Consider the following 27,303-nt stretch of genomic DNA (forward strand, 5'->3'; position numbering starts at 1 on the left):
TATTTCTTACCAAATAAAATTAATCGAAATAGTTTTCCCATATATCAAGTCAGTAATTTAGGCAATTCTCCCAAGCAACTAAACGTTAATGCCATTAAAAGGAAGGTTAAACCAATTTTTTAAAAATCATCTAATTACCCTCTGGCTAAATGTTTTAGCAATTTCACAGAAGAAAAAAAAATCTCTGAATAGATCCTGTTATTTCAAGCTTCAGAGGAGGTATTTGTATGCAGAAGATAAATTGTGACCTAGATCTGCCACTGAAATTAACACCAAAGAGCTGCCTTGATTGTAACACATTTTCTATATTACTATCAGATTACCAATGGTATTTCTTTTTCTTTTTGTTAATCCTAACTCGAGGATATTTTTTTCATTGATTTTTAGAGACAGTGGGAGTGAGGAGGGAGGAGGGAGGGAAAGGGGGAGAGGGAGAGAGAAGGGGGTGAGACAGACACATTGACTGGTTACACTCCACTCCATTCTCCCTCTGCCTTCTCTATCGCCTCCTCTCTGCAACACTCCCATTGGATGATCACTAAAATGATCTAATTATAATTAATGGACTTGAAGTGCCTTAGAAGAAATTCCAATAAAGGAAGCATTACTTCATTCAACAAATATTTTACCGAGTGCCCACTACATAATTCTGCACGATCACAAAGATGGCATTATGCTATACAAAAATTTTCATGGCCTTAAAGGCTTTTTTTGCCTGTCGCTGGGTTAGGAAAGGTATCAGTCCCTGAAGCTGTTGCTCTGATAAATGAGACTGTTTACTTCAGTTCTCTGTATAATCCCAAAGTAATTCCTAACTCTTATCACCAAAACAATCAACTGTTTCTGATTAAAAATTCCTGCCAATTTAGCTTTTTGACATCATAGAAAATTTCATTTAGTAGACTGACTTAGAGACACTCCCTGTGATAGCAGTTTGGGCAGCTGGTCAAAGACGAAAAAATTTGAGAAAGGAAGGCTGACTCACAGGGAATACGTAAAAGTAACCCTGTCATTTAATGTCATTGGAGAAGGGAGCTACAGGAATCGACTTACTCCTTTTCCATTTTTAAAAACTATTACTAAAATAGTAAATTTAACCAAGAATGATTTTAAAAAAAGCATTACTTCCTTTTATGGGTTTTGTGAAGGAAGTTTGTTCTATGCTTTTAATGAACAGTTAAAAGGGAGAGGGGAAAAAATTAAGATTTCAAAGGACCCGGGTAAGATTTCAAAAGACTCAGGTTAAGACTCAAGCCTGTTGCTTACAAAAAATAAAAATATTTTACATCTCTTAATATTTAATATTTTCTAGATTCAGTTCTATCACTTTCTAACTAGAAAATTTTAAGCATGTGACTTTACCTCTTTAAAAATCACTTTATGTACCATTTTACAGATAAAGCAAGTTTACCTTAGCATTTACAGATTAAACTATTTATGAGCAACTCTAAATGTCTGGGATCCGAAATTTGTGGTGAAGCTAAACATGAGTTTGGATTGAGTACCGCTGGGCTGGTGTGCAGGAACAAGTCTCTTAGCCGAATGAGCTGCCTCAGGGGTTGGCAAACTTTTTCTATAAAAAGCCAGATATTAAGCTTTGCAGGCCACATGATGTGTGTCAACTACTCTACTCTGCTGCTGCAGTGCAAAAACTGCCGTAGACAATGCATCTGAATGAATGGAGTGGTGTTCCAATAAAACTTTATTTCTGGACACTGAATCTGAATTTCATATGATTTTTCACATGTCATGGCTTTGTTTTCTGTTTTTTTTCAACCATTTAAAATATAAAAAATATAAAAAACATTCTTAGCTCACAGTTCATACAAAAATAGGCAGTGGAACTGATTTTTGAAAAAGGTGCAAAAGAAATTCAAAAAGGAACCTCAACCTAAACCTCACACCTTATACAAAATTAACTCCAATGGATCGCAGATTCAAATGTAAAGTATATATCTATTAAAAGATAAAATAAAAATAGCAACAATACCAGATACTGGCAAGAATGTAGAGGAAGTAGATCTCTCATGCATTGCTGGTGGGACTGTAAAATGGTACAGACTGTCTAGAAAATAGTTTGTCAATGTCTTTAAAAAACAAAACACTGAACATACACTTAGCATATGACCTAGCAATTGCATTCCCAGAAAAATGAAAATTACATCCACACAAAAATCTGAACATGTATGTTTACAGAAGCTTTATTCATAATAGCTAAACTGGAAACCAAACTATCCTTTAAGAAGTAAATGGTTAAACTGTGGTATATCCATACCAAAGAATACTACTCAGTAATGAAAAGGAGTGAGCTACTGATAAATACAGTAACTTGAATGGATCTGAAGAACATCATGCTGAGTGGGGCAGGGGAAGTCTCAGAAAATGACATACTATATTATTCCATTTATATAACATTCTCAAAATCATGAAATTATAGTTAAAATTAGTAGTTGCTGGAGAAAAATTAGTGGTTTCTAGGGGTTAGGGAAGGTGGGGAGACAGGAGCTTCCTAAGACTATACATGGATAGCACTAGGGAGATCTTCATGGTGATGGAATAGTTGAATCTCGATTGCAGTAGTGGTTAAACTAATCTACAGGTGATAAAATGGCACAAAAGTACACACACACACACCAATGTCAATAACCTGGTGTTGATATTACACAACAGTTATGTAAGATGTAACCATTGGAGGAAAAGAACCCGTCTGTACTATTTTTGCAATTTCCTGTGAATATCTCAAAATAAAAAGTTAAAGTAGTTTTTAAAAATCTGAGGATAAGGGAAGGGAAGACACAGCTCTGTAAATAACAAGGGTCTAGGCACCCGCCTTATGAATCTTAGAGCTGTTTCAAGGACGAAGCAGGGTAAGATAACAAAAGCCAGCTTTAACAGTGCCTAGTACCAGCCAGACACTGTTTCAGGTGCTTCCCACGCACTGCCCCATCTAAACCACATAACAACCTTATAAAAGAAATATCACAACCTTATTCTACAAACAGGAAATGTAAAGCTGATGGAGATTAAAGTAATTTGCCCATGGTCACACAGTAAGTGGTAGAGCCGAGATTTAAACTCAGATTGGCTCCAGAGGGACGCCTCCTGAATACCTCAGTAATGAGTATAAAGATGCTCAGCAAAAAAATAAAAGGTGTTGAAAAGTGTGTGCAAAAGCCTGGATCATTTACTGATTTTTTAGAGGGAGAGGGCAACCGACTGATTTGTTGTTCCACTTATTTATGCATTCATTAGTTGCCCCCTGTATGTGTCCTGACCAGGGATTGAACCCACAACCTTGGTGTTTCGGGAGGACGCTCTAACCAACTGAGCTACCTGGCCAGGGCAGAGCCTGAATTAAACAAGGTTAAACCAGATTATTTTCTGTAGGGTTCTCAGAACTTTTAAAATGCCACTGTGTACCCTGGCTGGAGTGTCGTCCCATGCACTGAAAGGTCACCAGTCCGTTCCTGGTGCCCAGGTTGCTGGTCTGATCCCGTCGCCAATCGATGTTTCTCTCTCTCTCTCCCTTCCTCTCTCTAAAATCAATAAAACACACGTGTGTGTGTGTGTGTGTATGTGTGTGTAGCCAGTGTGTCGTGTATCTGGAAGGCTATGGTATTCAGTTTTTCCCCAATGTATTTGGACAGGAAGAGTTCTTCCCCCAGAATACACAATCCAGCAGTCTCTCATTCAAAAGTTAAAATGTTTAGACTTATGATCATTTCACAATATATACAAGTATCAATCATGTTGTACGCCTGAAACTAATATATGTCAATTACATTTCTATTTATTTTTTAATCCTCATCTGAGGACATGTTTTTTTAAAAAATTGATTTTAAAGAGAGAGGAAGGAAGGAGAGAGAGAGGGGAAGGAGGGTGGGAGGAGGGGGATGGGGGAGGGAGGAGGGAGGAAGGAGGGGGAGGGGGATCCTGCAGAGACCTGGGGTCCGACCGAACCCTTTTTGGTATGATGCTCCAACCAACCGAGCCACCTGACCAGGGCAATTATATCTCAATTTTTTCAAAAGTTTAAATGACCCGATCTTAACCCACTCCTCTTCTTCACATATTGAAAAACTACTAATGCTTCAAGCTACACTGTTCAATGTGGTAGCCACTAGCCAAAAAGAACTATTTAATTATAAATTAATTAGAAGTAAATAAAAATTCAGTTCCTCAGTCACACTAGCCACATTTCAAGTCTTTAAGACTTGTTTCAAGGGCCACATATGATGACTAATACCATACCGGACAGCACAGATATAGAACATTTCCATCACTGGAGAAAGTTCTGTCGGACAGCATTGGGTTAAAGGTTTTTGTTTTTTAAAGACATGAGACCTGTGCAATCTCCAGAGAAGCGCACTGTGAATTATTTACATGTAATTGCCATAAAAGGGGGCGAGGTCAGAAATTCCGGATGGGACTGGCTACTGCCACCCTGACATCAAGGGGAAAAGGTAAGCAAAGACGTGGAAAAACTGAATAGCAGAGAGCGAGCAGCATCGCACAGCCAGGGGATGAAGCTGCAACTGGGGTTCAGGAGACCTGGGTTCTAATCCCTATTAGGCCAATGATCCATTAAAATTTTTTAAATATTTATACTTGGCACTACTTTGGGCCTTAATTTTTTCCTCTCATATTACATAAATTTGAATTGGAAAACCTCTAAAATTACCTGTAGCCCTGTATGGTTAAAGCATAAACACATACACAAAATGAGGTGAGAAATAAAGGTAAAAATAAAAGAGAGCAAGATCCCTGCATATTGATGGTGGGAACCGGCACTGCAGTCAGCCTAGCACAAGTTCTACTCCTGAGGCCAAGATCTGGATACCACCAAATGAAGAAAGATTTAACTGAATTCAATAAATACTACTGAGCAATTATTTGCAATAAACTGCACTATTTTGGAAGTAACACCCAAAATAAATATATAGATGATTAGTCTTAGTCTAAGACCAAAACTGTGAAGGCATCCAAGACTCACAGAACTTTAGATTGGAAGACTGCTTCATTAACATGTAATAACCTAACTGGCCCAGTACCAAGGAACACAAAAGTATCTTAAAACCTTCTGGAGGAGATACAACTAACCTTACATAAAGTCATATACAAAGTACAAAGGCACGGCAGAATCAAAACTCATACAGCACCCCGGCCCCTCCCGCCCTTCCTTCTACAGCGAATATAAACAAATGCTGCAGGTACTTGGAAATAGGAAGACAGCAATTTTGGCCACCCTAATTTCTCTAGAATCCACACCTAATTAGGTAGTCGACATATTCTAGGTTAAATATTCTTGACCTTAATCGGAGTTACTGGAATTAAATAAATTCTCAATCTGCTGTGCCAGACAAAATAGCATGCATGCAGAATTCTAGCCTCTAATATCTTCTACTGCACACCCCACTTTCTAGGGGGGCGGTTGGTCCTATTTCCTAGGATCAAAGGGGAGAGAAGACCTTCCCCATCTTTTCTCTGAGGCTTAAGATCTAATGTGAAAATTTTAAAAATGTTTACCACCTCCAGATTTTTAAAAAAACAAACACGAAGATAAACTGCGTTTGATATTTTACCTTGCAGAAACTAAAGCAATCCGTGAGTGAGTAACCTGTGTAAGAATTCAGACTCATTAAGAGCCCCAAACCATACCCTGGAAGATTTCGGAGGAGAGTGAGTATTAAAGCGACCATCAAGGAAACCAGGAAGAAAAGATTTTAGCTAAGGAGCCTCCACTTTAGAAAGGCAGTTTTTAATACCCCACCTTAATCCCACGCCCAGGACCGCACCGCGCGGAAACCCTGCCGAATTTGAAAACAAACGTCGGTAAGGGCTTTGGGAGGAGTGGGGGGGCGGGGGGACTAGCAAGGGGGGTAGTAACTGACAGCTCGGCCTGGAAGCGAAAAGCCTCAAGTAGGTCAGACGGTGTCAACGTCTTGCGATCCAGAGTCCACCCCAGCGGGCTGAGGGGAGCAGAGCGGCGGGAGGTAGGCAGGGGGTTGGCGTCTTTCAGGGCTAAAGGGGCGGGATATCTGTGCCGAGAGAGACCTGGAGCCCAAGCTCGGGGCAGTTCGCCTGCTCTCACCTCTCTTGGGGGCCTTGATGAGAGGCACCCCACCAGTCCTCTCGCCGTTTTCCTGCTTGTCCTTGTGTTTGAGATCGCCCGGGACGCAGGAGCCGGGGTCGCCGTCGGAGCCGCGGTGATGATGGTGCTTGTGCCGCTCCTTGTGGCCCTTATGCTTGGGCCCGGCCGCGCTCACCGTCAGGGGCGAGAAGGTGAAGAGGGCCGAGGTGCCCGGGGCCGGGAGCGGGGCGGCGACGGCGGGCCCGGCGGGGGCCAGCGAGGGCGGCGGCGGCGGCGGCAGGAGCAGAGGCTCAACAGGGCCCGGGATGGTCGGGGCTGCGTTCGCTGGCGGCAGCGGCCCGGGATGTTGGCGGCTGCGACGCCGCCGGTGAGGGGGAGCGAGAGGGGGGTCCTGGCTCGGCCGCCCCCGCTTCTCCTGAGACCCCCCACTGCTCGCTCGGCGCTGCCGCTTCACTCCCCGCGGCGAGACCCCAGCATGGGGCTTCTCCTTCCCCTCTTTGTCCGGCTCCTCCTGCGCCGCCACCGCCCGTACTACGCGCACCGCTCCGACCTGCGCAGCCATTTCACCCACAAACACACATTTAAATGGCCCGACCGCCCCCCCGTCCGCGTATCGCGCAAGCGCCTCCCGCGCACGGCCCGCTGGGCATTGGAGTCCCTCCGCCGCCCTCCGCTTCTCGGCGGTTCTCGGTCCGGAGCTGAACATGCCGGAAGCGGCCGTTCCCAGCGCTTCTCCGCCGGCCTCCCCACCCGGGCTCTATTGTAAAGCACCCTGGGCCGCGCAGAGCCTCCTGGGAGCGGTAGTTCCCCCGCCCCCCGCCGCCTCCCCGGCTGCGGGGGCGGAGGAGCGGAAAGGGAGCGTGCGCCGAGTCACGCTCCGGGCTGCGACGCAACCGCCGCTGGGCGGAGAGTTGCCGCCAACGGCCGTAACGGCCCGAACAATGTCCGAGGCTGTCGGAGCCCGGCGGCGCGTTCCCATTACCGTCTTCTGGGGCCGCTTCGTCATTTTACGCGGAGCGGGTGGTCTCCATAGTTACTTTTCAATTTCCCGTTCCTCTTTCGGCCTTTGTGAGGTAGAAGAATCGCCGGCCTTTATCCTGGAACAAGCGACGAGAGGAAGAGGAGAGGGGCACGTAGTCATATGTAAAACGAGGGCGATTTTGCTGGAAAACCTACGGGGGGGGGGGGAGGGCTGCAATCCTGAGAGGTCTTGACCCCGCTCGCGGGCATCGCCATGGTTACGGCTCCGGGCGCGGCGAGGCAGGTGCGGGGACGTCCCGGGAGCCGGGCGAGCGCCGCCCCGCCGCGCCCTCCACCCGCCTCCCCGCCAATCAGCCCCTGGAAAGGCGGAGCCCGTCGTTCTTTTGGAGCACATTCCTACAGTTAGGGGGAAACTCTAAATGGGAAAACGTGTTTAAATTTTATTTAAGATTTTTCAAATCGTAAGTATCAGGTTGCAGACGTTTGAGAAGCGCGCCCGCCGGCGAACACGCCCCAAATCGCCGCCGCTGCCGGGGATGAGGCTCGGAAGTTCATGGCCGGTCTCCCGGTCACCTCGGGGTGGCCTAGGGTTCCTCCTCTACCCTGGTGGAGACGTCGGGGGAGCAGTGCGGCTCGGTGCCCGCGGCGCCCGGAGACGTGCGGCGCAAAGTGAGCGCGCCCGGGACGTCGCTTGAAGAAGGAGTTTATTGAGCAGCTATTGTGTACGTGGTACCGCGGTGAACGGGCCGAACAGTGTCTCAGCCAGTTGACGCCCGCATTTGGCTTCCCCATGGAAAATACCGAAACGCAAATGCCCTTTGAAGTATTTCATGCTCCTAGAAGTCATAGACTTTTTTTTTTTTTTTTTTTGAAATTAAAAAAAAAAATCATTTCCGAGAACTCTGGAGAACCCTTTGTAGTAATTGCCCCCTACCTTTTATTTGTTACGTAAAACTAGATTTGAAAGATCAGGTATTCTTAAAATGTGTCAGATCCACATTCATGTAGAAAAAAGTTTTTTAACTAGTAACGCCTCCGGTGGGTTGGACGTAAGTGGCACGTGTTTACGCAGAACCTTCGAAATGAAAAGGCTACCAAAAGTAGCTATTTTTGTTGGTCCTTCTTGTAGACTGGGTAATTGAGTCACTTTGGTTAAAACTTAGCAGGAATGTAACTGAACATCTTGTTAGTTGATATATATATAAATAAGATTACAGTCATTGTGTACATATTTTATTCTCTTAAATATAACTTCTTGTTTCCCACAACATTTGGGGAGATGTTCAAGGTATAGTCCATTTAGGCAAAAATAACTCCCCAGGCAAAATCACTGTCACAAGCAGTAATTTTGTATTGCAGCCACAAGATAAGATTTAAAAAACAAAAACGCTTTTTACAGTAAATTCTGGCAATGTAGACATTTAATCAAGACCCATTTCTAACAAATCTTTTGAAGTTTATATAGAAAAGTAAAGTCAAGTCAAAAATAACTTCCAAAAATGAAAAGTCCATTCCCAAACTTTCTCTGACAGCATTCTCCACATACACTGAAGAGACAAGCTTTTTTCTGTTGTTTCCGAACCCGTGTGAATGAGAGTAAGTGTAAAACTTCTGGCACCATTTGTGTATTGCTTTTCCTTTATAAAAGCTATTGCCACGTTACCACAGCTGCACTGTTGACGTTATGAATAGAGAACACTTGTTTTAGCTCGCCATGTCCTGGAAGTTCTTTGCAGGTGCACCTGCAGCCTATAGTCCAAGGTTCTGTTAAATATTCCAACTTGACGGTGGTTTCCTTGGTCCTTTGGGTTTTGAAAAACGATTTGCAAAACCTGGGAACAAAAAATAAAGCTGAGGGTGAAAAGGGACAATGGATTAAGATGTACACACTGCCTGTAGTAAAAACAGTCGTGGGGATACAGAGTACAGCATAGGGAATATAGTCAGTAACATTGTAACAACTACGTGTGGTGTCACATGGGACTTATCCAAGTGATCGCTTTGTAAGTTATGTAACTGTCTAATCATTATGTTGTACACCTGAAACTAATATAATACTGTATATCAACTATTTTTGAAAAAACACATTTTTAAAATAAAATTGAAAAACAGATTTTTTTTAATATAAAAATGAATACATGGATCTTAGAGTGTACTATAATATATGCAAATACATGGATTTTTTTCCCCCCAAAAGGTTAAGCAGCATCTTTGATCAATTTAGTAACAGATTGTGAAGGTATTACAGTAATTAAGTTAATGTTTAAATGATAACAATAGAATACTAATAACATTTTAAATGTGTAGAACACTTACACATTTAATAATGGTAATAATTAGATAAAGAAACCTGGTTACCTAGCTTTATTTTCTGCCTATGCCAGGCAATTCTGTGTAATAGAATACACAGTCCTATGTAAGATGTTAAGTGGTAGCTGAAGGTAAAAAATAAAAAGATAAATTGCATGGCAAAGAATATAAATATAAGGATGTATACATGCAGCCTCAAATCCTATTTGGAGTTATATCTCTTATACTAAAAGAGGATAATTTAGGTAAACATTTATTCTGTGCTTGAAAATAACCCACATACCAAAATTCAGTAGGGAGCTGGAGTTAGTTGGCTGAACAGAGTCCGCAGGCTTGTGTGGCGCTGGGGAGTTACAGAGGCCTAGAATGAAAAGAAAAACTGTGAGGGAGATGGAGACAACCCGAGGTAACTTGATCAGACCACGTCATTGGTGAGGGCAAACACTTCCTCCAAGGGAAGTAATACTCCCGGATAAACATAGCACCATCAAATGTAACAAAATACAGATGCTTACAAACGGTGACACTATAATCTCATTTTTATGTGAATTTTTTATTGAATTTATTGGCGTGGCATTGGTTAAGGAAGTTTCAGGTGTACAGTTCTATAGTACGTCATCTGTATATTGTACTGTGTCTCACCATCCCAAGTCAAATCTCCTTCCATCACCATCGATCTCTCTACTCAAAGTATACTTTTCAATCATTTGTTTTCCACATTAGTTCACCTGTGGCAAAGTCTGCGATTTTCTTACACTATCTTCTACTCCTGGAATATTTTTCTTCACTTTCCTGTCTACTTTTTCTCCATTATAGATGATTCTGGTTAGGCCTGGAATCTCCCAAAAGCATTATGTTTCTTTGTTTTGCTATTTTAGCTACTTATAGGTAGGCTTGGAACATATAGTATTTCTCTTCCCAGCACCTTAATACTCATGTATCAGTTTCTGCCCAATTACTAGGATTCTGGAAACAGCTCCCCATTCCTGGAGGTACCTGAGTGTGAATCACTAAAGTACATACTGAATTTCAATCAAACTCAATTAAAATATGTATATTTATTAAAATACTATATGCCAGGTATTGGGCTAGGCACTGACCATAGAGACATGAATAAGAAGTGGGTACAGGTGAGAAAGTTCGGGAGATACCAATCTACTGAAATGAGCTGAGAGGTGTACACATCCCTTGGAAAGAAAACAACTGTTCCAAAAAATACCGGCTTTTTACAACAGGAGACGAGACTCTGCGTACCTATCAGAGGGCACCGCTGTTTTGAATATTGGCTTGTCATAGATATTTTTATGCCACCTGCCCAGCATTAATTCCTTCTACTTCTGATCATAGGACTTAAATTTTTCTTTAAGAAATCACCGCTGCCCAGTTTTCAGCTTCCACACTTCTGGGGGAGCCGAGTCTACCCTTTGGCCAAAAAACTGACCTATGACAAGGGCTGCATTTCAGGTGGTACTTTGCCACGGTCACACCAGTTGTTTAGTTTCGACCCCACTCCTCGTTGGTCGGTGTCCACGTGTAACAACGGTTAAATATTAGGGATGGGATGACCCTGTCCTGCTTAACCAGAGCACTGACTATAGTGGCAGCAATTGATTCGGGATCAGCTTTAACTACCAACCAGCAAGAGGCCCGGGCTAAAGGGAGAACATACAGAATTCAGGAGCAGCCATGAGCATCTGGAAGGGGGAAGAACATAGGTGCAAATGCAGATAAGTCTAACGCTTCAGGATCAGGTTGGGAGACAGATATTGTTCCTCATTTAAGGACAAAAGACCAGACGATGAGGGTAGCTGAGAAACGGAAATGAGCCTCGGCCTGGAGAATGACCTGGGAGCCCTCAGATACAAGCCTCGGTCTCAGAGAGTCCCACATCTCCGATCTGTGCCAACCTACGTCTACCTCGAGTTTCTGTCACTTGTTTGATATCCCCAAGACAAGAATACCTGGAGAGAGAGTTTTGGGGTTTCGGTGGTTGGTTGGTTTGTTTTTTTAGAAAAAGAAACCCGAGTGCTTCGTAAATGAGGCTGATCAAATCAGCCTTTGGTTATTCAAGTCACTCATTTCTTTGCTTTCAGCTGTTTAATTCCCGTTTTATACTATACTTTCCTCCTGAAAAGCTTAAATTCTCTTTTGCCTGGCTGTAGCCATCAGACTTTTCCATCGTCCTTCAGTCACCACAGGTGAGGAACGAGTCCATTTCGGAGATCAAGCGTGGTGGCGGTGAGGACCGACCCGCACGAGTTCGCGGACAGAAAGACAGCGTGAAAACTCGGAAGAAAAGCGTAAGATTCAGCTCCAGCCTCTCACTTGGACAATACCTCCCATCAAGCCTCCTCGGTGTCCTCTGTCCCTCCCAGGACACCAAGTAGCTGTCTGGTCCCTGATAATTAACCAAATGCATCAAATTCGTAAAAACTGCCATCACCATGCTTTATATACTTCGTGGTTACAAATAAGGATTTCTAAGACACTCAAGTTCCCACGGTTTCGGGAGCCTTTGGGTTTTGTTTTCATTGCACTGTAGCAAAAACAGCAAGCAACAGACTCACGATCGCTAATAATACTCGGGGGAAAGAGGACCGAGTCGATGCCTTGCTGTTTCATTAAATCAACACATTTGTTTCACAATATGCCTCGCTGTGGCTGTTTTCAAAGAGAATACATGTGAGGTTAGGCTGCTGGGAATTTTAAATCACACACTTGGGTGGCAGCGTCTTGGGATGAGCAGACAGTGCCAAACGTCACTGTTATGCCAGAGTCAGCCAGAGGCCCGCCTCTCCCAACTCAAAACTCGTCGCTGTGGAGCCCAGCTCAGGACACGGTTTGGGGGTGATCGATCCATAGGACCCTAGTGAGCCTCTGTTTAGAAATAATACTGACTTCCTCACAGAGCGGTTCTATAAGAAAGAGTTAAATAACCACGAAAGCAGTATATATATTCTAAAAAATAAGTATAACGAAGCTTACTCTTTTTCATGTTCCGCAAAATTTTCAAGCTCTGCAAAAATGAAGAGAGGGAAAAGGTTATTTGTGTGTGCGTGTGAAATCCAAAATACTTTAATCAAGTAGAAATACAGACTCCAGTCAAAAGGATTAATTTCCTCAAACATTAGCCACCAAAACTCACAAAACTATTTCTCCATCTTGCCGTTTTTAATTTGGTACAAAGTCTCCGCTTGATTTTATTTTGCTCTCTTGCCCACCCCTGTGAGCGTCACACTCTGTGTTTAGAAATAGTGCAATCAAATTTTGGAATCAGTTTGTCCCAGTCCAAAAAATAAAAAAGGTTTCATCGGGCGTGCTTCAAATTAAGTTGTTTGTGGTGGGGTTTTTTTGGGGTTTTTTTGTTGTTTTGTTCTATTAATTTTGATTATCGTGAGACCAACAGTTTTAACGATATTTAATCTAATTTTCATCTTAATGCTGGCAGCTGGCGGGGGAGGGTGAACTGGTGGGAGACACTTTGGTAATGAAAGCTTCTGGGGTATTTCCATAAACTCCTGCCGTTTTTACCTTACTCCTTGTGAAACATTTTCCAGTAGTCTTCGGTGTCTGTTTTGAAGACACTGAATTTTCCATGGTGTTAGGACAGCTAGTAGAATACGTCTCTATGGGTTGGGCCTGCGTACCTACAAAAAAAAAAAAATTTTGTTGCATAGCTTCTAAGCTTTCAGGGTTTATGTAGGCCTACACTCGGTAATTCTTGGCTTGGCTTTTTTATGCATTGTTTTTACAATACATTATGGGATTTCTTAATGTATTCTTTTTATCTAATTCGATCGTCCCTTGTACCTCTTCCATGTAGGCCCTACTCTATCGTTAACCTTTTAACATTCTTGCTTTGGTAACTTTTTGGAGAGACAGCGCTGCCACTTACAGTCTTCATCAGCCAGGAGGAAGGACTCCCGGGTCCTCTCTGGGAGCGGGGGCGGGGGCGAGGGCGAGGAGCGACCTTCATGCAGATCTGTGGTGACAAGAGTGCAGGACAAGCAAAAACACCCATCACTTAAAAGTCTTAAGTCGAGACGCCCTCTTTGGTTTTGCATAACTTTTCCAGTTTTTCAATATTAACCCACAACAACCAAACAGAAAATTATCTGAACGAGGCCTGGAGCGACAGCAGGCAGATCACTGAAAGGACTGGAGAATAACCGAGTTAGTCCCCACTCTGTCCCACTCGCTGACTCACCAGCCGCCTCGACCACAATAAAAGACTCAGGTGTCCGTTCAGGAAGCGGAGGGGGCATCTCATCGTCTGTTCTTGGAGAAGCTGCTCTCCAAAATGTCAGAAATAGAATTACAAGTTTTAATTAGGAAAATGCAAAAAAGATTCTTACATGTTAATCTTGATGGAAATCCCATCAAGCGGCATTGCAATATTTAAGCTGGTATCTGTTCACTCAAGTTAAAAGCAAAATTCTCTCATCTTAAATTGCAAACCCAGGAGGCTTTTGCTTCTTTAAAATGTATTATTTCTTTTAAAAGCCCAAAAGTATTTTGAGTGAGTCACTGAGAATTAGTTAACATAACGTATAATATTATGTTAATTTAAATTCCATAACTCTCTCCTTTTGTTTTACGTAGAATATACAGTATAACATAATAAAAGCACTTTGACATGCCAGAGATTCAGTTCCAGACTAGGTAAAATCATAAAGATTTCAGTATCTCTTATTTATTCCACAATGATGAAGAATTAGGTATGCTTTTAGTTTTTTAAAAAACAATGTTGGAACAGGGTTTTCTATATTTCTATAGAAATAGCCAAAATTTTTATAGAAAAAAAAATGATGCTATTATAAGAAACTGCCACCAGATGGCACACATGTCAGTGTTGCTACAATCCCTGAAGATAACGATTTGTCTTTTAATGTTGATGCTCAGAGAATTTTAAGGTATTATAGGCATCTAGAAAAATCCCTTTAAATTATAAAACAAGATCTAAGTATATAAAATAATAAAATCAAAGAAGGAATTAGATCCAGATAAAGTATTTTTGTAACAAAGCTACACATCTGCATATCTTTTTAAGAAACTGTACAGTAATGTTACAGAGGAAAAACTCTTTCTACTTCCTGATCAGGTGGAACATTCTTTCTAAATTTCTGATTATATACCTGAGAGAGTTAAATTTACTCTTTGCTTTCCTTCTCCCAGATCAAACTATCATAATCATCTCTAACAGGATATTTACTTTTAATACCAAAACAGTCAGTAAAACAATATGCGTAATATGCAAAAATCTAGAAGTATAAAATAGAGTTTGAAAGTAAAGGTGCATATATGATGAAAATCCCACACAGAATATAAAACACATATTCGCATCTACTAAGTTATTACAAAAGGGCAGGAGGAAATCAGGTCCTCCTGTTCCAATTGCCTCAGCAAGGGAATACAATTCTTAGCCTGGCCACAGAGATCACCGGTTCGATTCCCAGTCAGGGCACATGCCCCAGTTTCGGGTTCGATCCCCAGTAGGGGGCATACAGGAGGCAGCCGATAGGGGATTCTTTCTCATCAATGTTTCTCTCCCTCTCTCCCTCTCCCTTCCAATCTCTAATAAAATCAATTAAAAAGAAAAAAAAACCCACATTTTTAAAAAACAGATTACAATTGTTAGCTATCTGTTAACTCGGTGTAGCCACATGGTGTACAGTAAAAATTCTGAGCAACCACGCGGCGCCCTCGATCAGATCTTCTCTTATGTTCATTTGGAAGTTGCTTCTGTATGCCGAGGGTGAGTTGTGGACCTCTGACAGACATTTCCAGGACTGAGAACTGCCTTCTTTAAAAGCACTCCTGTCGGCGCAGATGATGGGCCATGGATCACACAGACCATGAAATGTTAAGGGTTTGCTTTTGCTGGTTTCAACTTATCATTAAAACACTGCTGGAATCTATTTGTGAGGGGCAGGAGACGAAACCAAGTCTTCTGTAGCAACCAAGTGAAATCTAAAAGGCCATGTAAACTTTTAAGAATGACTTACCGACGTGGGCTATGTCCTGGAGCAGTGCGGGGGCGAAGCTGGCTGGAGGGTTCAGAGCTAAAGAATTGTGTGAGTCATAACAAGCAAATAGGGGCGCAGAGGATGCTGGCATCGAAGAGCAAGGTAGCACGGCTCTCTGCTGCTTCCCAGGTAAATCCACAGACATCTCAGAGCCAGCCCCTCGGGGAGACAGCGGCGGGAAGCCAGGGCCTGGCACCGAGGGCGCGCAGGGGCGCACAGTGCCAGCGCCCGGGGCCTGCTGCTCAGCATTGGCCGCGCTCCACACGCGGTGCCTGGAGCCCTGGGCCAGCGCATCGTTCAGCTCGGCCGAGGCGACCTGCCTCGCTTTCCCAGCCTGCCCGAGACCAGGACTGCTCGGCCGAGGGTCCAAATAACACAAACTGTCCCTGATGTCCAGCTCGGTGGGGTCCCTCTGTTGTATCAGTTCAAACGGGGTGGATTTGGTCCGTGTTATGGGCCCCTTGGCGTTGAAGTACCTTCCTGTGGCATTTGCAGGTTTAGAATCGGGGCCTGTTCCAAAGAGGACCGAGCTCAGGCTCTGATGCTTCTGAAGAGGCTCCCCGGCTATGGGAAGGGCCTTGGTCTCCCATTTCTCTGCTGTGTCAGCGCTGTTGTTACAACTGCAGTTGAGCTCCAAGAACTCAAAGGAGCTGTTGTGGTGAGCAGGGTGCAAAGCTAACCCTCCCTTTTCCCTTCGCTCACAAGTCCTCGGGTCAAAGGGGGAAGCATCAGCGCTTTCCACCCCTGTCCTCTGTCTGCCCTGTGGGCTCATCATTTTTGCTCCTGTTATGCTGCTGAAACAGAAAGAAAGTAATAATGGGATCGTGACTGCAAAAGCCTGTTCCATAGCTTTTCCCCAGCATCGCAATGAGCTATAAGCACAAGATATGCCTCCGAGACACAATTAGACAACATTTAGAGGTGTAAAATTACACTCACCTTTTTGGTAAATTGGGAGAACAAACTTCTGGACTGGGATTTTGCTCAGGAACTGAGTACTTCACTTGAATCTTCAAGAGAAATAAGAAATTGTTTTTTAGTGAAGCAATGACAGCGAGAGATTTTCTATTCGTAGAGCTGAGAAGTTCTTTTCCAGGAAATGTAAAGGTTTAAAATCATTCCTAAAATGATTTCCAAAATAGTTTCCAAAATATTGAGCCCAACAAGAACACGTTCACAGACCGAGGTCATAAGGATCAGAATAAAGGATTAGGAGTGTTATAAAAACCAAAAAGGATCTACTTGGAGCATCACCTTTTAACTTGTGGGAGTTTTACAACGTCCTTGGGGGTAGCTCTATTCCTAAGAACTCTCTGCCTTCAGAAATTCATTCGCTCAACCCTTAATGTTAACAGATGCTTATTGGGACCCCGTAGCTGCCTCATCCTGGTCTAGCTGCTTCCTTTCTAGGCCCCAGCTACCCCATGTTCTTTCCATTCCTTAAGCATAGGAAACTTATTTCCAGTTCAAGGCTTTTACACTCACTGTTCACGCTGGTTGAAATACTCTTGCTCCAGATTTTGCATGGCTGGTTCCTTCTAAGTAACTATTTTCTGCTTAAATGTCATCTGCATAAGGAAACCTTCCCTGACCACTCAACCTAAAAATCACACTCCCACACACTCTCCCAGCCACTCTCAATCTATATTTTCTTCATAGCAATGGTCACATTTTGAAATTTGTCACTGAGGCTCATGGAATCAAAGATACCATTCACTGTAAAATATATCTTTATTTCAGACATGTTTAAATGTAAAAAAAAAAAAAAGGTTATCAGTAATTATAAGATTCCGCCTGTTACGGGTTTAGTCGTGACTCTCAAAAAGGTATGTTAAAATCTAACCCCTGATATCTTTAACCGACTTTAGTTGTAAGTAGGGTCTTTGCAGATAAAATTAGTTAAGATGAGGTCATGCTGGATTAGGGTGGACTGTAACACAATGACTTGTGTCCTTATAAGAAGAGAAAGCAGACACTCAGAGACACATGAGGAGACGCCATGTGATGGTGGAGACAGGAATTGTAGTAATGTATCTGCGAGCCAGTGAACGCCAAGCATCTGTGGCAAACTCCAGAAACTGGGAAGAAACAAAGGAAGATTTTTTCCCCTAGAGCTCTGAGAAAGAGCATGGCCCCGCTGACACCTTGATTTTGGACTTTCTGCCTCCAGAACTGAGAAAACTAATGTGTTGTTTGAGCCCTCCTCGGGCAGTGGTACTTGTTACAGCAGGCCTGGTAAACTGAGTCAGAAACTTTACTACTCTGCTTTCAATAATGGGTAGAACAATGAAACAGAAGGTCAATAAGGAAGTAGAGAGCAGACATGAGCAACACCATGAACCAACTAGACCTAACAGACACATATAGAGCGATCAACCCAACAACATATACATTCTTCTCAAAGACAGATGGAACATTCTCCAGGAGAGACCAGCCATGTGTTAGGCCACAAAACAAGTCTTCATGAATTTTAGAAGATCGAAGTCATACAAAGTATGTTTTCAAATCATAATGAATTGACACTAGAAAATAATAATGAAGAAAACTTGAAAATTCACAAATATACGTAAAACACTCAACCAACCAAAGGGTCAGAGAAGAAATCAAAACAAAAATTAGAAAATACTTAGAAAGGAATGAAAACACAACATAAAATGGATGGGATACAGTGAAAGCAGTGCTCAGAGAGAAATTTATAGCTGTAAATGGCTACATTAAAAAAGAAGAAAGATTTCAAGTCAATAACTTTACAACTTAAGGAACTAGAAAAAGAGCAAACTAAACCCAAAGCTAACAGAAAGAAGGAAATATTAAAGCTTAGAGCAGAGATGAATGAAACAGAGACTAAGAAAACAGTGGAGAAAATTAACAAAATCAAAAGTTGATCCTTTGAAAAGATCAATAAAATTGACAAACCTTTAGCTAGATTTACTAAGGAAAAAAGAAGGCGTGAATTTTAAAAATCTCAAATTATAGAAGTAAAAGTGGGGACATTACTACAAATTCAGCAAAGTCAACAAATACAAAATCAACACACAAAACCAGTTGTATTTCTATACACTAGCAAAAACGATCTGAAAAGAAAATTTTTTAAAAAATTCTATTTATATTAGCATCAAAAAAACTACTTAGAAATAAATTAAACCAAGGAGGTGAAAGACCTGTATACTGAAAATTATAAAACATTGCTGATAGAAATGAAATAAGACGTAAGTAAATGGAAAGACATTCTATGTTCATGGAGTGGAAGACATAATATTGTTACCATAACAATGTTACCCAAAGTTATCAAATTCAATGCAATCCCTCTCAAAATCCCAATGGTGCTTTTGTAGTAGAAAAACTTGTCCTAAAATTCATATGGAATCTCAAGGGACCCTGGAATAGCAAAAGCAATCTTGAAAAAGACGAGCAGAGTTGGAGGACTCACACTTCCTTCTTTCAAAATGTGCTACAAACCTATAGTAATAAAACAGTGCGTTACAGGCATCGGACAACTACATAGACCAGTGGAATAAATAGCCTAGCAGTAAACTTACATATATGGGCATCTGACTTTTGTTGAGGGTGCCAAAGCCATTCAGTGGAGAAAAGACAGTATTTCCAAAAATGATACTGTGAAAACTGGATATGCACATGCAAAAGAGTGAAGTTGGACCCTTATCTTATACCATATACAAAAATTAACTCATAATGGATTGAATACCTAAACATGAGAGTTAAAACTGTAAAACTCTTTTCTTAAGAGAAGAGAAAAAGTTTCATGACATTGGATTTAGCAATAATTTCTTGGATATGACACCAAAGGCACTAGCAACAAAAGAAAAATAAACAAATTTAATTTTAGGAAAATCAAAAACTTTTGTGAATTAAAGGACACAATCAACAGAGTAAAAGGGCAGCTCCTGGAATGGGAGACAATATTTGCAAATCACATATCTGATAAGGGATTACAATCCAGAATATATAGAGAACTCTTAAAACTCAACAATAAGCAAACAAAAAAAATTCAAAAATGGCCAAAGGACTTGAATAGACATTTTTCCAAAGATTAAACACAGCCTAACCAGGCGTGGCTCAGCAATTGAGCATCAACCTAGGATCCAGGAGATTGGGGTTCGGCTCCTGGTCAGGGCACATGCCCAGGTTGCGGGCTCGATCCCCAGTTGGGGGCGTGCAGGAGGCAGCCGGTCAATGACTCTCTCGTCATTGATGTTTCTCTCTCTCTCTCCCACTCCCTTTTCTCTCCCTGAAATCAATAAAGATATATTTAAAAAAAAAAAAAGATTAAATACAAACGGTCAATGAGCACATGAACATATTCTAAACTTCACTAATCAGCAAAATGCAAAAGGGGGTATGGACAAATTCTGTTTCTGATGATAACAAATTTCTAGAAATAAACAGTGATTGTCATACACATTGTAAAGATATTTAATGACACTACATTATAATCTTTAAAATGGTAAAATATGAATGAGGAAGTATCTCTTCCTCTTCTGTTTTCTGGTACATATTGAATAAAATTAGTGTTAATTCCTCATTTGGTAGAATTTTCAAGTGAAATTATGTGGACTTGAAGATTTCTTTTGAGGGAGTTTTCAAGTTACAAATTCAGTTATGGGGCTATTCAAATAACCGATTTCATGTTGAGTGAGTGGTGGGAGTTTGTGTTTTTTGAGGAAGTAATCCATTTTGTCTAAGTGGTGACATTTATATGTGTTGAGCTGTTTATACTATATTCCTTTATTAATTACTCTTTCAATATCTGCAGAGCCTGTAGAGATATCCCCTGTTTCATTCCTAATATTGGTAATTTTTATCTTTTGCTCTTTTTTTAGTTTATTAGTCTTCCTAGAGGTTTGTAAATTGTATTGATCTTTTCAAAGAATCAGCTCTTTGGTTCGCTGATTTTTCTCTATTGTCATTGATTTCTGCTCTTTATTATTTCCTTCCGTTTTCTTTGGGGTTTTTTGTTGTTGTTTGTCTGTCTGTTTTTTTGCTCTTTTTGTTTTTCTAGATCCTCAAAGTGGGAGCTCACATGATTGATTGGAGACTGACTGTTTTGTAATGTACGCATTTAGAGTGCTGTAAACTTCCCTGTTGGCACTGCTATAGCTCTGGCCCACAAATTTTCACATATATTTTCATTTTTATTCTGCTCAATGCATTTTCCTTGATACGCCCTCTTTGACTCAGTGGATTACCTTGAGTGTGGTTAGTTTCCAAGAATTTGGATCTGTTCCTGTTTTTGGCTTCTAGTTTGATTTCATTATCGTCAGAGAATACATTTTATGTGGTTTCAATTATTTTAAAATATTCAGATTGTTTGATGGCCCGTAATATGGTTCATCTTGCTATACGTTCCATCAGCACTTGAAAAGAATGTGTATTCATGTGTTATTGGGTGGAGTGTTCTATAAATATCAATTTGATCTTGTTGAGTTCCATATTCTTGCTGATTTTCTGTCGCGTTCTTCTATCAGTAGCTGAGAAAGGGATATTGAGATCTCCAACTAAAACTGTGGATTTGTCTGTTTCTCCTTTCATTTCTATCCGTTTTTGCTTCACACATCTTACAGCTCTGTTTGGTCCATATGCACTTAGGATTGATATGTCTTATTGGTGGATTAACCCTTTTATTATTATAAAATGTCCCTCCCTGTCTGTGATAACTTTATTTGCTCTATTTTATCTGATATTAATACAGGGTGGAGCAAAAGTAGGTTCATAGTTGTTCATGTGGAAAATAATAATAAATAAATAATAATACAAGAATAAACTCTGTGTTTCACATACTCACAGCTGTGAACCTATTTTTGCTCCACTTTGTATAGCTACCCTTGCCTCTCTTTTATTCATTTTTACATGATATATCTTTTTTCCATCCCTTTAAACCAACCTATATATTTGAAGTGTGTTGTTTTACAGATAGCATATAGTTGGGTCATGTTTTCAATACACTTTGCCAATCTGTCTGTTAATTGGTGTATTTATACCATTTACATTTAGTGTTATTATTAATGTTAGGGCTTAAATCTGCCATTTTATTTTTTGTTTTCTGTTTTTTGTCTCCATTTTGCATTTCTCTTTTCTTTTTCCTGCTTTTTTTCTCTTTCTTGCATTTTTTAGAATTTTATTTTTATTGATGTATAGTTTTTCAAAGGTATGTCTTTGTGTAGCTTTTGTAGTTGTAGCTCTTGGTATATACATTATATATATATATATATAACTTATCACAGTCTACAGGTGTTATCATTTTGCTAGTTCATGCACAGAAACCTTACCTCCCTTGACATTCCCATCTCTCCCCTGCTTATAATGTAATTGTCTTTAATATTTCCTCTAATACATTTAAAACCACATCAGACAGTATTATAATTTTTGCTTCAAACATCAAACAGTTTAGAAAACTTAAGAGAAGGAAAACCGATTCCGGTTTACTCATGTTTTTGCTTGCCATGTTCTTCCTTCTTTCATAATTTCCTTTCTGTTTATGAAACTTCCTTTGCTATTTGTTTAGGGTCAGTGTACTGGTAACAAACTCTTTTAGTTTTTCTTCATCTAAGAATGTGTCGATTCCCCTTCATTCCTGAAGGATATTTTCACTGGGTGTAGGATTCTGAGTTAGTAGTTCTTTTCTTTCAGCACTTGAAAACTGTTGTGCCACTTCCTACTGACCTCCATGGTTTCTGATGACAAATCCATTGTCATTCTGATTGTTTTCCTCCTACAGTTAAAATCATTTTTCTCTGGCTGCTTTTTATAATCTTTGTCTTTAGGTTCAGAGGTTTAATTATGATGAGTCTTTCAGTATTTTTTAAACTTGCCTTTTTTCTCCCCTGCTTCTTGGACTTCAATGACACAATGCTAGGTTTTATGTTACAGTCCCTTAGTTCCCTAAGATTCTTTTATTTTTTCAGTCTATTTTATTTCTGTTGTTCAGATTGGGCAATTTCTATTGCTCTGTCTTCAGGTTCTTATATTCTTTCTTCTGTACCTTGTATTCTGCTGTTGAGCCTATCTACTAAGCTATTTTGTTTCAGTTACTGTATTTTTCAGCTGTGAAATATCAGTTATTTCCTGTTTTGTGTGTGTGTGTGTTTTGCCCAGTCTTTATATTTCTTTGCTGAGGCCTTTCTGTTTATTCATTTGTTTTCTGGTTTTGGTTTTGATTTTCATCATTTGTTTTAAGCATGTTTGTAATTGCTCATTGAAGCATTGTTATCAAGGCTGCTTTAAAATCTTTGTCAGATGATTCTAACATCTCTGTCATCTCCGTGTTGCCATCTGTTGATTATTTTATTCATTTGGTTTGAGATATGAAGCTCTGGATCTTAGTTTAACCTTCTCTTGTAGCTGCTCTTTTGTTTGTTTTTTACTCCATTCTGACAGGAGAACGGGATGCTGCTGCCTTGTTACTATCAGGTGGATTCTACCTCCACCATTCTCCTCATTTAACCTCTGTTGAAACGCAAGGGGAGACACCAGGGGGGAGGCTCTCATGTCATCTCTGACACTGTGGTGAGGCTGGCCTCATTACTGTTGAATGACGGTAAAAATTCTGACTGTTTATTAGGTCTCTTCTGACCCTACCTCAATAGGGGGCATTGGGGTGCCACGTTACTGCTCAGGCTCGCCATGTGGTCTCCACTGGCACTGCAGGGAAAGTGGGGATGAAAGTCCTAGCTCTCTACTTGGACTTTCTGATGCCACCCCAGCTCTTTATTATGGTCTTGTGGGAATCCAGGCTCCCCACTCAGCCTTTGCTGACATGGATGGGGTTGGGGGCCATTTTTTTTATTTGGTGTTGACTGGAGTAGAGTGATTATTATCTAAAAGTTTTATGTCTTGCCAGGCTGCCCCTTTCTTGTCCCTTGGTTAGAGAGAGCAGACTCTTGGTGGGCCTTCTTTTGTCTGCACTGTCGGCATTTGCAGGTTGTTGGCTTCTTCAGTTCCAAGCCTGGAACATATGAGGCAAAGGAAAAACCCAAGGAACTCACCATCATATCTTTTCTTGGGTTGCAAGTCCCTAGCTGGCCTGTCTTCTTCTATTTGTTTTATATGTAATGTCCAGGGCTATTTGGTTGCACTTAGTGGGAGGAATAGGGAAAAGTCCGTCTACTCAATCTTCCCGTAAACAGAAGTTCTCTTTGGCTACCTTTAGCCAGTTCCCCCAGTAGGAACTTGACTCATGTTCCTGCGTTCTGACTTACTGACTAGGGACCCATGCCAAACAGCCCAACAGGCGGGAGCCGGAGCACTGCTGCTGGCCCAAACTGAGCATTTACATTTCCTGAAGTCTAAATAAAATATTAACCCACGTGCTCTAGCAACACATTAAAAAATATTTTTTGTTCAAGAAGGTTTGTTTTCCTAAGAGTACAAGGATGGTTTGATTCTAACAGATCCAATGATATATTAATAGGTCAAAGGAGAAAATCCATGTGGTCATTCCACAAATGCAAAAATATGCAATTGACTGAATTTAACATTCTTTCTGAAAAAGATTCTTAACAAAATAGAAATCAATGAATATTTTCTTTAAACAATTAAAATATTTCCAATCAAGTCAGCATCATAGTTAGTAGTGAAACATGAGAATCTTTCCCATTAAAATAAGTCACCCATATTGCCTCTGCTATTTAGCCTTGTTCAGGGAGTACTAGCCAATGAAATAGTCACAAATAAGATATAAGTAACATTTTCTGGCAATTATACTTTTATTTCCAACATCTTTCACCATGTTGTTTCTCCTTGGAGTCGACATTAGGATTGCAAAGTTCATTCCCTAGCCTCAACAGGTTTTTTGGTTATCTTTCCCTTCCCACATTTCATCATCAACTAATAAAATTACAATCAGGGTCATCTCTTATATACTTTGTATTCTTAATTGCTATGAAAACAGTAGGTCCTCAGTGAACATTTTCAGATCAACAATCCAAAATGTAATATTAAAAATTAAATTAACAGGTATATGTTACATACACCCTGAAAGCTAAGTCAGCAATTTTGTCTTCTTAAGGTTAGAACCCAATAATTTGTGATTACACAGTAAGTATTTGACTTATCCATTTTTATGGTAAGACCAAAATAGCATATCCTAGAATACTCAGTATTTTTAAGTTGGAAATTGGTCAAATCAGAAATTGCTTTTATACCTAAGGCCTTCAGCTAAAAATCCTTTGGCTATTCTAAAATATTCTCAAAATTTGATGGGACATATGCAATCAAGACGAGGCTAGAGTAACCTGAAGAGTTACATCAGTGCTCAATTCTGGTTTCCCGTTGTAACCATCAGTATCATTTCTAACTCACCACACAACTGTGTAAAACAGAATACTGTGGGAACAGAACACATGCTTGTTCTTTCACACCTATTGTTTCTAAATTTAGCTAAAAACTGTACGCTGGAGGTTAACCAAAAGATGCCTTTTCTAAGTTAAAGTACTTCAATCATTTGTCCTTTACAGGAGATTTACAGTGCAGCTCATGCACATTGGACGCTCCAGTTTAGCTATGACAGTAAATAACAAGCTAAGTCCTGCCACTAAGCTAAGATCCCTTCACCAAGTCAAATATTTTTTTTAATGGACAAAACATCAAGTTTCAAGTTTACCTCTGTTCCCGAGTGTCCATCTCCGATCACATCCATCTGTCTCTTAAATAGTTCTGTGACGGCTTTGTAGACCAGTTCATACTGTTCCTGGGGGGCATCGCGACCCGAACAAAGGAAAAGAAACAGAAAACCTGGTGAACTACAGAACCAGATTTCAGACACATGAACACCAGTCAAATGCTAGGACAGCAAACCTGAAAAGACCGTCTGCGTTCGTTTAACGGCAGTGCCTTACGTTTGCACAGCCCATTTCAGATGTCAAAGCACTTTTAGGCTGCGAGAAACAGCTAAATCTTTGATCTACCTCTAACCAACATACAAAGAAGGAACCTGCAGCGTGTTTTTTCGTTCTAACCCCACTTTCTTACTTGTCTTTCCCTCCATCACCATCCCTCTATTTCTGTTTTTCTTTCTCAGAAGTTAAAGATGTTATTGCATATTGCATGCATTTTTTGAGTGTAAGCCACCTTTACCTTTTCTGGAAAAAAGCAAATAGATTGTGGTTGATGGGTAGATCGATGGTTTTAATATGTATTATTTAACTAGATCCTTATAATTGACCTATAAACAAGCTAGGCTATTTATTATTCCTGTTTATAGACTATTTGTTCAAGGTCATTCATGAGTAATTTCCAGGACTTGGGTTACAACCTGAATCTTCTGACTCTTGCATCAAGCTGCTGAAATTCTGTCCTAGCAAAGATATCAAAGAAAAGTAGACCGCTGAGGAAAGTTACGGTTTTAAAATGATTTCACTATAGAGAAATGAGTCCTCTACAATGACAGTGTGTCTGGGTTTCTACTACTCCGTTTTTGTCTCTGTACTTGCTCAAATACTTGATTTTGTATCTACTTTTCATCTGAATGGGCCCATTCAGGGTTTTTCCCTGACTCTTTACACAGTCTTATACAAATAAAGCACAACTTTTTCCAAACATAATTTTAGCAGGAGGATAATGCATAGTCTATGCCAACCAATAGGACCACTGGTACACGCTTTAAATTTCTTAAGAACAGAGAAAAATCACACAGGAAGCACTCATCTGGTTACTGTGCTATTTCCTGGTTAAAGTAGTGTCAGAAAAAGTAGCTACAACTGGTAAGACGTTTGTTCCATTAGTCGCTGAAAATGCCAAAATTCGAAACTTAACTTAAAACTGTTTCAGCTGTCTTCCAGCTCTTAAAAACAGGCCTGAAGTGGACTTTTTCTGAAATGAGTATGGTTTCATTTACTGATTCAGTATTACAGTCTAATATTATACAACTTGGTTGCATACATTGACATGGATGAGCCTTCTTTTAAGTCTGACAGCCCTAAACTAGCCAATGCTTTCATTTCACATAAACTTCCCCCCACACAGGTTGACTATAGAACACACCTACAGTCAACACATGAAAAAAAAATGATTTTTTCCACTAGCTATTAGTGGAAAACCTGTGTGGGCCAAACAGAAGGTTTATATTATAGTAGCTCTTCATTTTTCCCCTTCAATTTGCAGCTTCTAGATGAAAATATCTGAGTTGCCACTGTCAATTGTTTTACCTCTAAACCTATGTGTCAGTTCATTTGCCTTAAACATGTTAGGATCTTGCTATTTAAGCAGTAAAAAGCAGTTCTAACAAATTATGCAAAGGCATCTGATACCTAATATCAGCGAATGTTTGATGGATGAATGAATAGGTGAAAGATAAACTATATCTTAAAGATGGGTAAAATTATGGGTGAGGAAATATGGGTGAAATTAATATTGTAGAAAGTGAGAGATTTGGGCTGGGACTTTCATCTAGGAGAGAGAACTTGAACTTGGAAAGGAGGGGAGAAGACAGAGGAAGAGCATTACTAATGGAGCGAGTGAGTGTGAGCAATCTGTGGTGGGTTAGAATATTGTGATACATATATAATCCTATATATAGCGTGGTTGTAATTATGTTTTTTTAATTATACACAGAATAAAGACCAGGAGAGACTATAAAAAAATAGTAACAGTGGCTACCTAGGTGCTAGATTATGGTTGATTTTACTTTCATTTTTCATTACTTCCAAAAATGAGCACAGACTGCACGCTCCAGATTCTGTTACCACCTGCTAAAGTAGAAAATGTCTCTGATTTTCTATGGTTTCAGAAATAAATCACTACTACAAAGTTTCAAGTTAACCTGACCCAACTATTTCTTTCTAAGAGGTCAAACAACTTGTTGAGTTTTTTGTAACATCCTTTGTAAGAAATATTATATTAGTTTCTTAATACTTTCTGGACAGTAAAATACAAGGGATG

At 40.5% G+C, this 27,303-nt stretch overlaps 2 protein-coding genes across 5 annotated transcripts in view; both read right to left on the bottom strand.

Annotated features, from left to right (window-relative positions):
• RSBN1 (round spermatid basic protein 1) overlaps nucleotides 1-6,836 on the bottom strand; it is a 28,332-nt gene extending 21,496 nt beyond the window's left edge. Inside the window, exon 1 of the mRNA XM_087827989.1 lies at nucleotides 6,092-6,836. Coding sequence (XP_087684115.1) covers nucleotides 6,092-6,797 — 706 coding nt within the window. The 5' untranslated portion in view covers nucleotides 6,798-6,836. The remainder of the gene's footprint in view (nucleotides 1-6,091) is intronic.
• Nucleotides 6,837-8,725: 1,889 nt separating this feature from the next.
• PTPN22 (protein tyrosine phosphatase non-receptor type 22) overlaps nucleotides 8,726-27,303 on the bottom strand; it is a 44,947-nt gene continuing 26,369 nt past the window's right edge. Inside the window, exons 13-21 of one of the 4 annotated variants that reach the window (XM_087827649.1) lie at nucleotides 25,028-25,114; nucleotides 16,348-16,418; nucleotides 15,388-16,202; nucleotides 13,553-13,673; nucleotides 13,278-13,414; nucleotides 12,914-13,029; nucleotides 12,368-12,398; nucleotides 9,666-9,743; nucleotides 8,726-8,904 (exon numbers count right to left, since the gene is read on the bottom strand). In XM_087827649.1, coding sequence (XP_087683775.1) covers nucleotides 8,840-8,904; nucleotides 9,666-9,743; nucleotides 12,368-12,398; nucleotides 12,914-13,029; nucleotides 13,278-13,414; nucleotides 13,553-13,673; nucleotides 15,388-16,202; nucleotides 16,348-16,418; nucleotides 25,028-25,114 — 1,521 coding nt within the window. In that variant the 3' untranslated portion in view covers nucleotides 8,726-8,839. Of the gene's footprint in view, nucleotides 8,924-9,657; nucleotides 9,744-12,367; nucleotides 12,399-12,913; nucleotides 13,030-13,277; nucleotides 13,431-13,472; nucleotides 13,674-15,387; nucleotides 16,203-16,347; nucleotides 16,419-25,027; nucleotides 25,115-27,303 lie in introns of all 4 variants that reach the window. The other 3 variants (XM_087827651.1, XM_087827650.1, XM_016223303.2) reach the window with 3 other exon arrangements.

The sequence above is a fragment of the Miniopterus natalensis genome, chromosome 19, assembly GCF_054644295.1.
Source record: "Miniopterus natalensis isolate mMinNat1 chromosome 19, mMinNat1.hap1, whole genome shotgun sequence".
In the NCBI taxonomy this organism is placed as follows: domain Eukaryota; kingdom Metazoa; phylum Chordata; class Mammalia; order Chiroptera; family Miniopteridae; genus Miniopterus; species Miniopterus natalensis.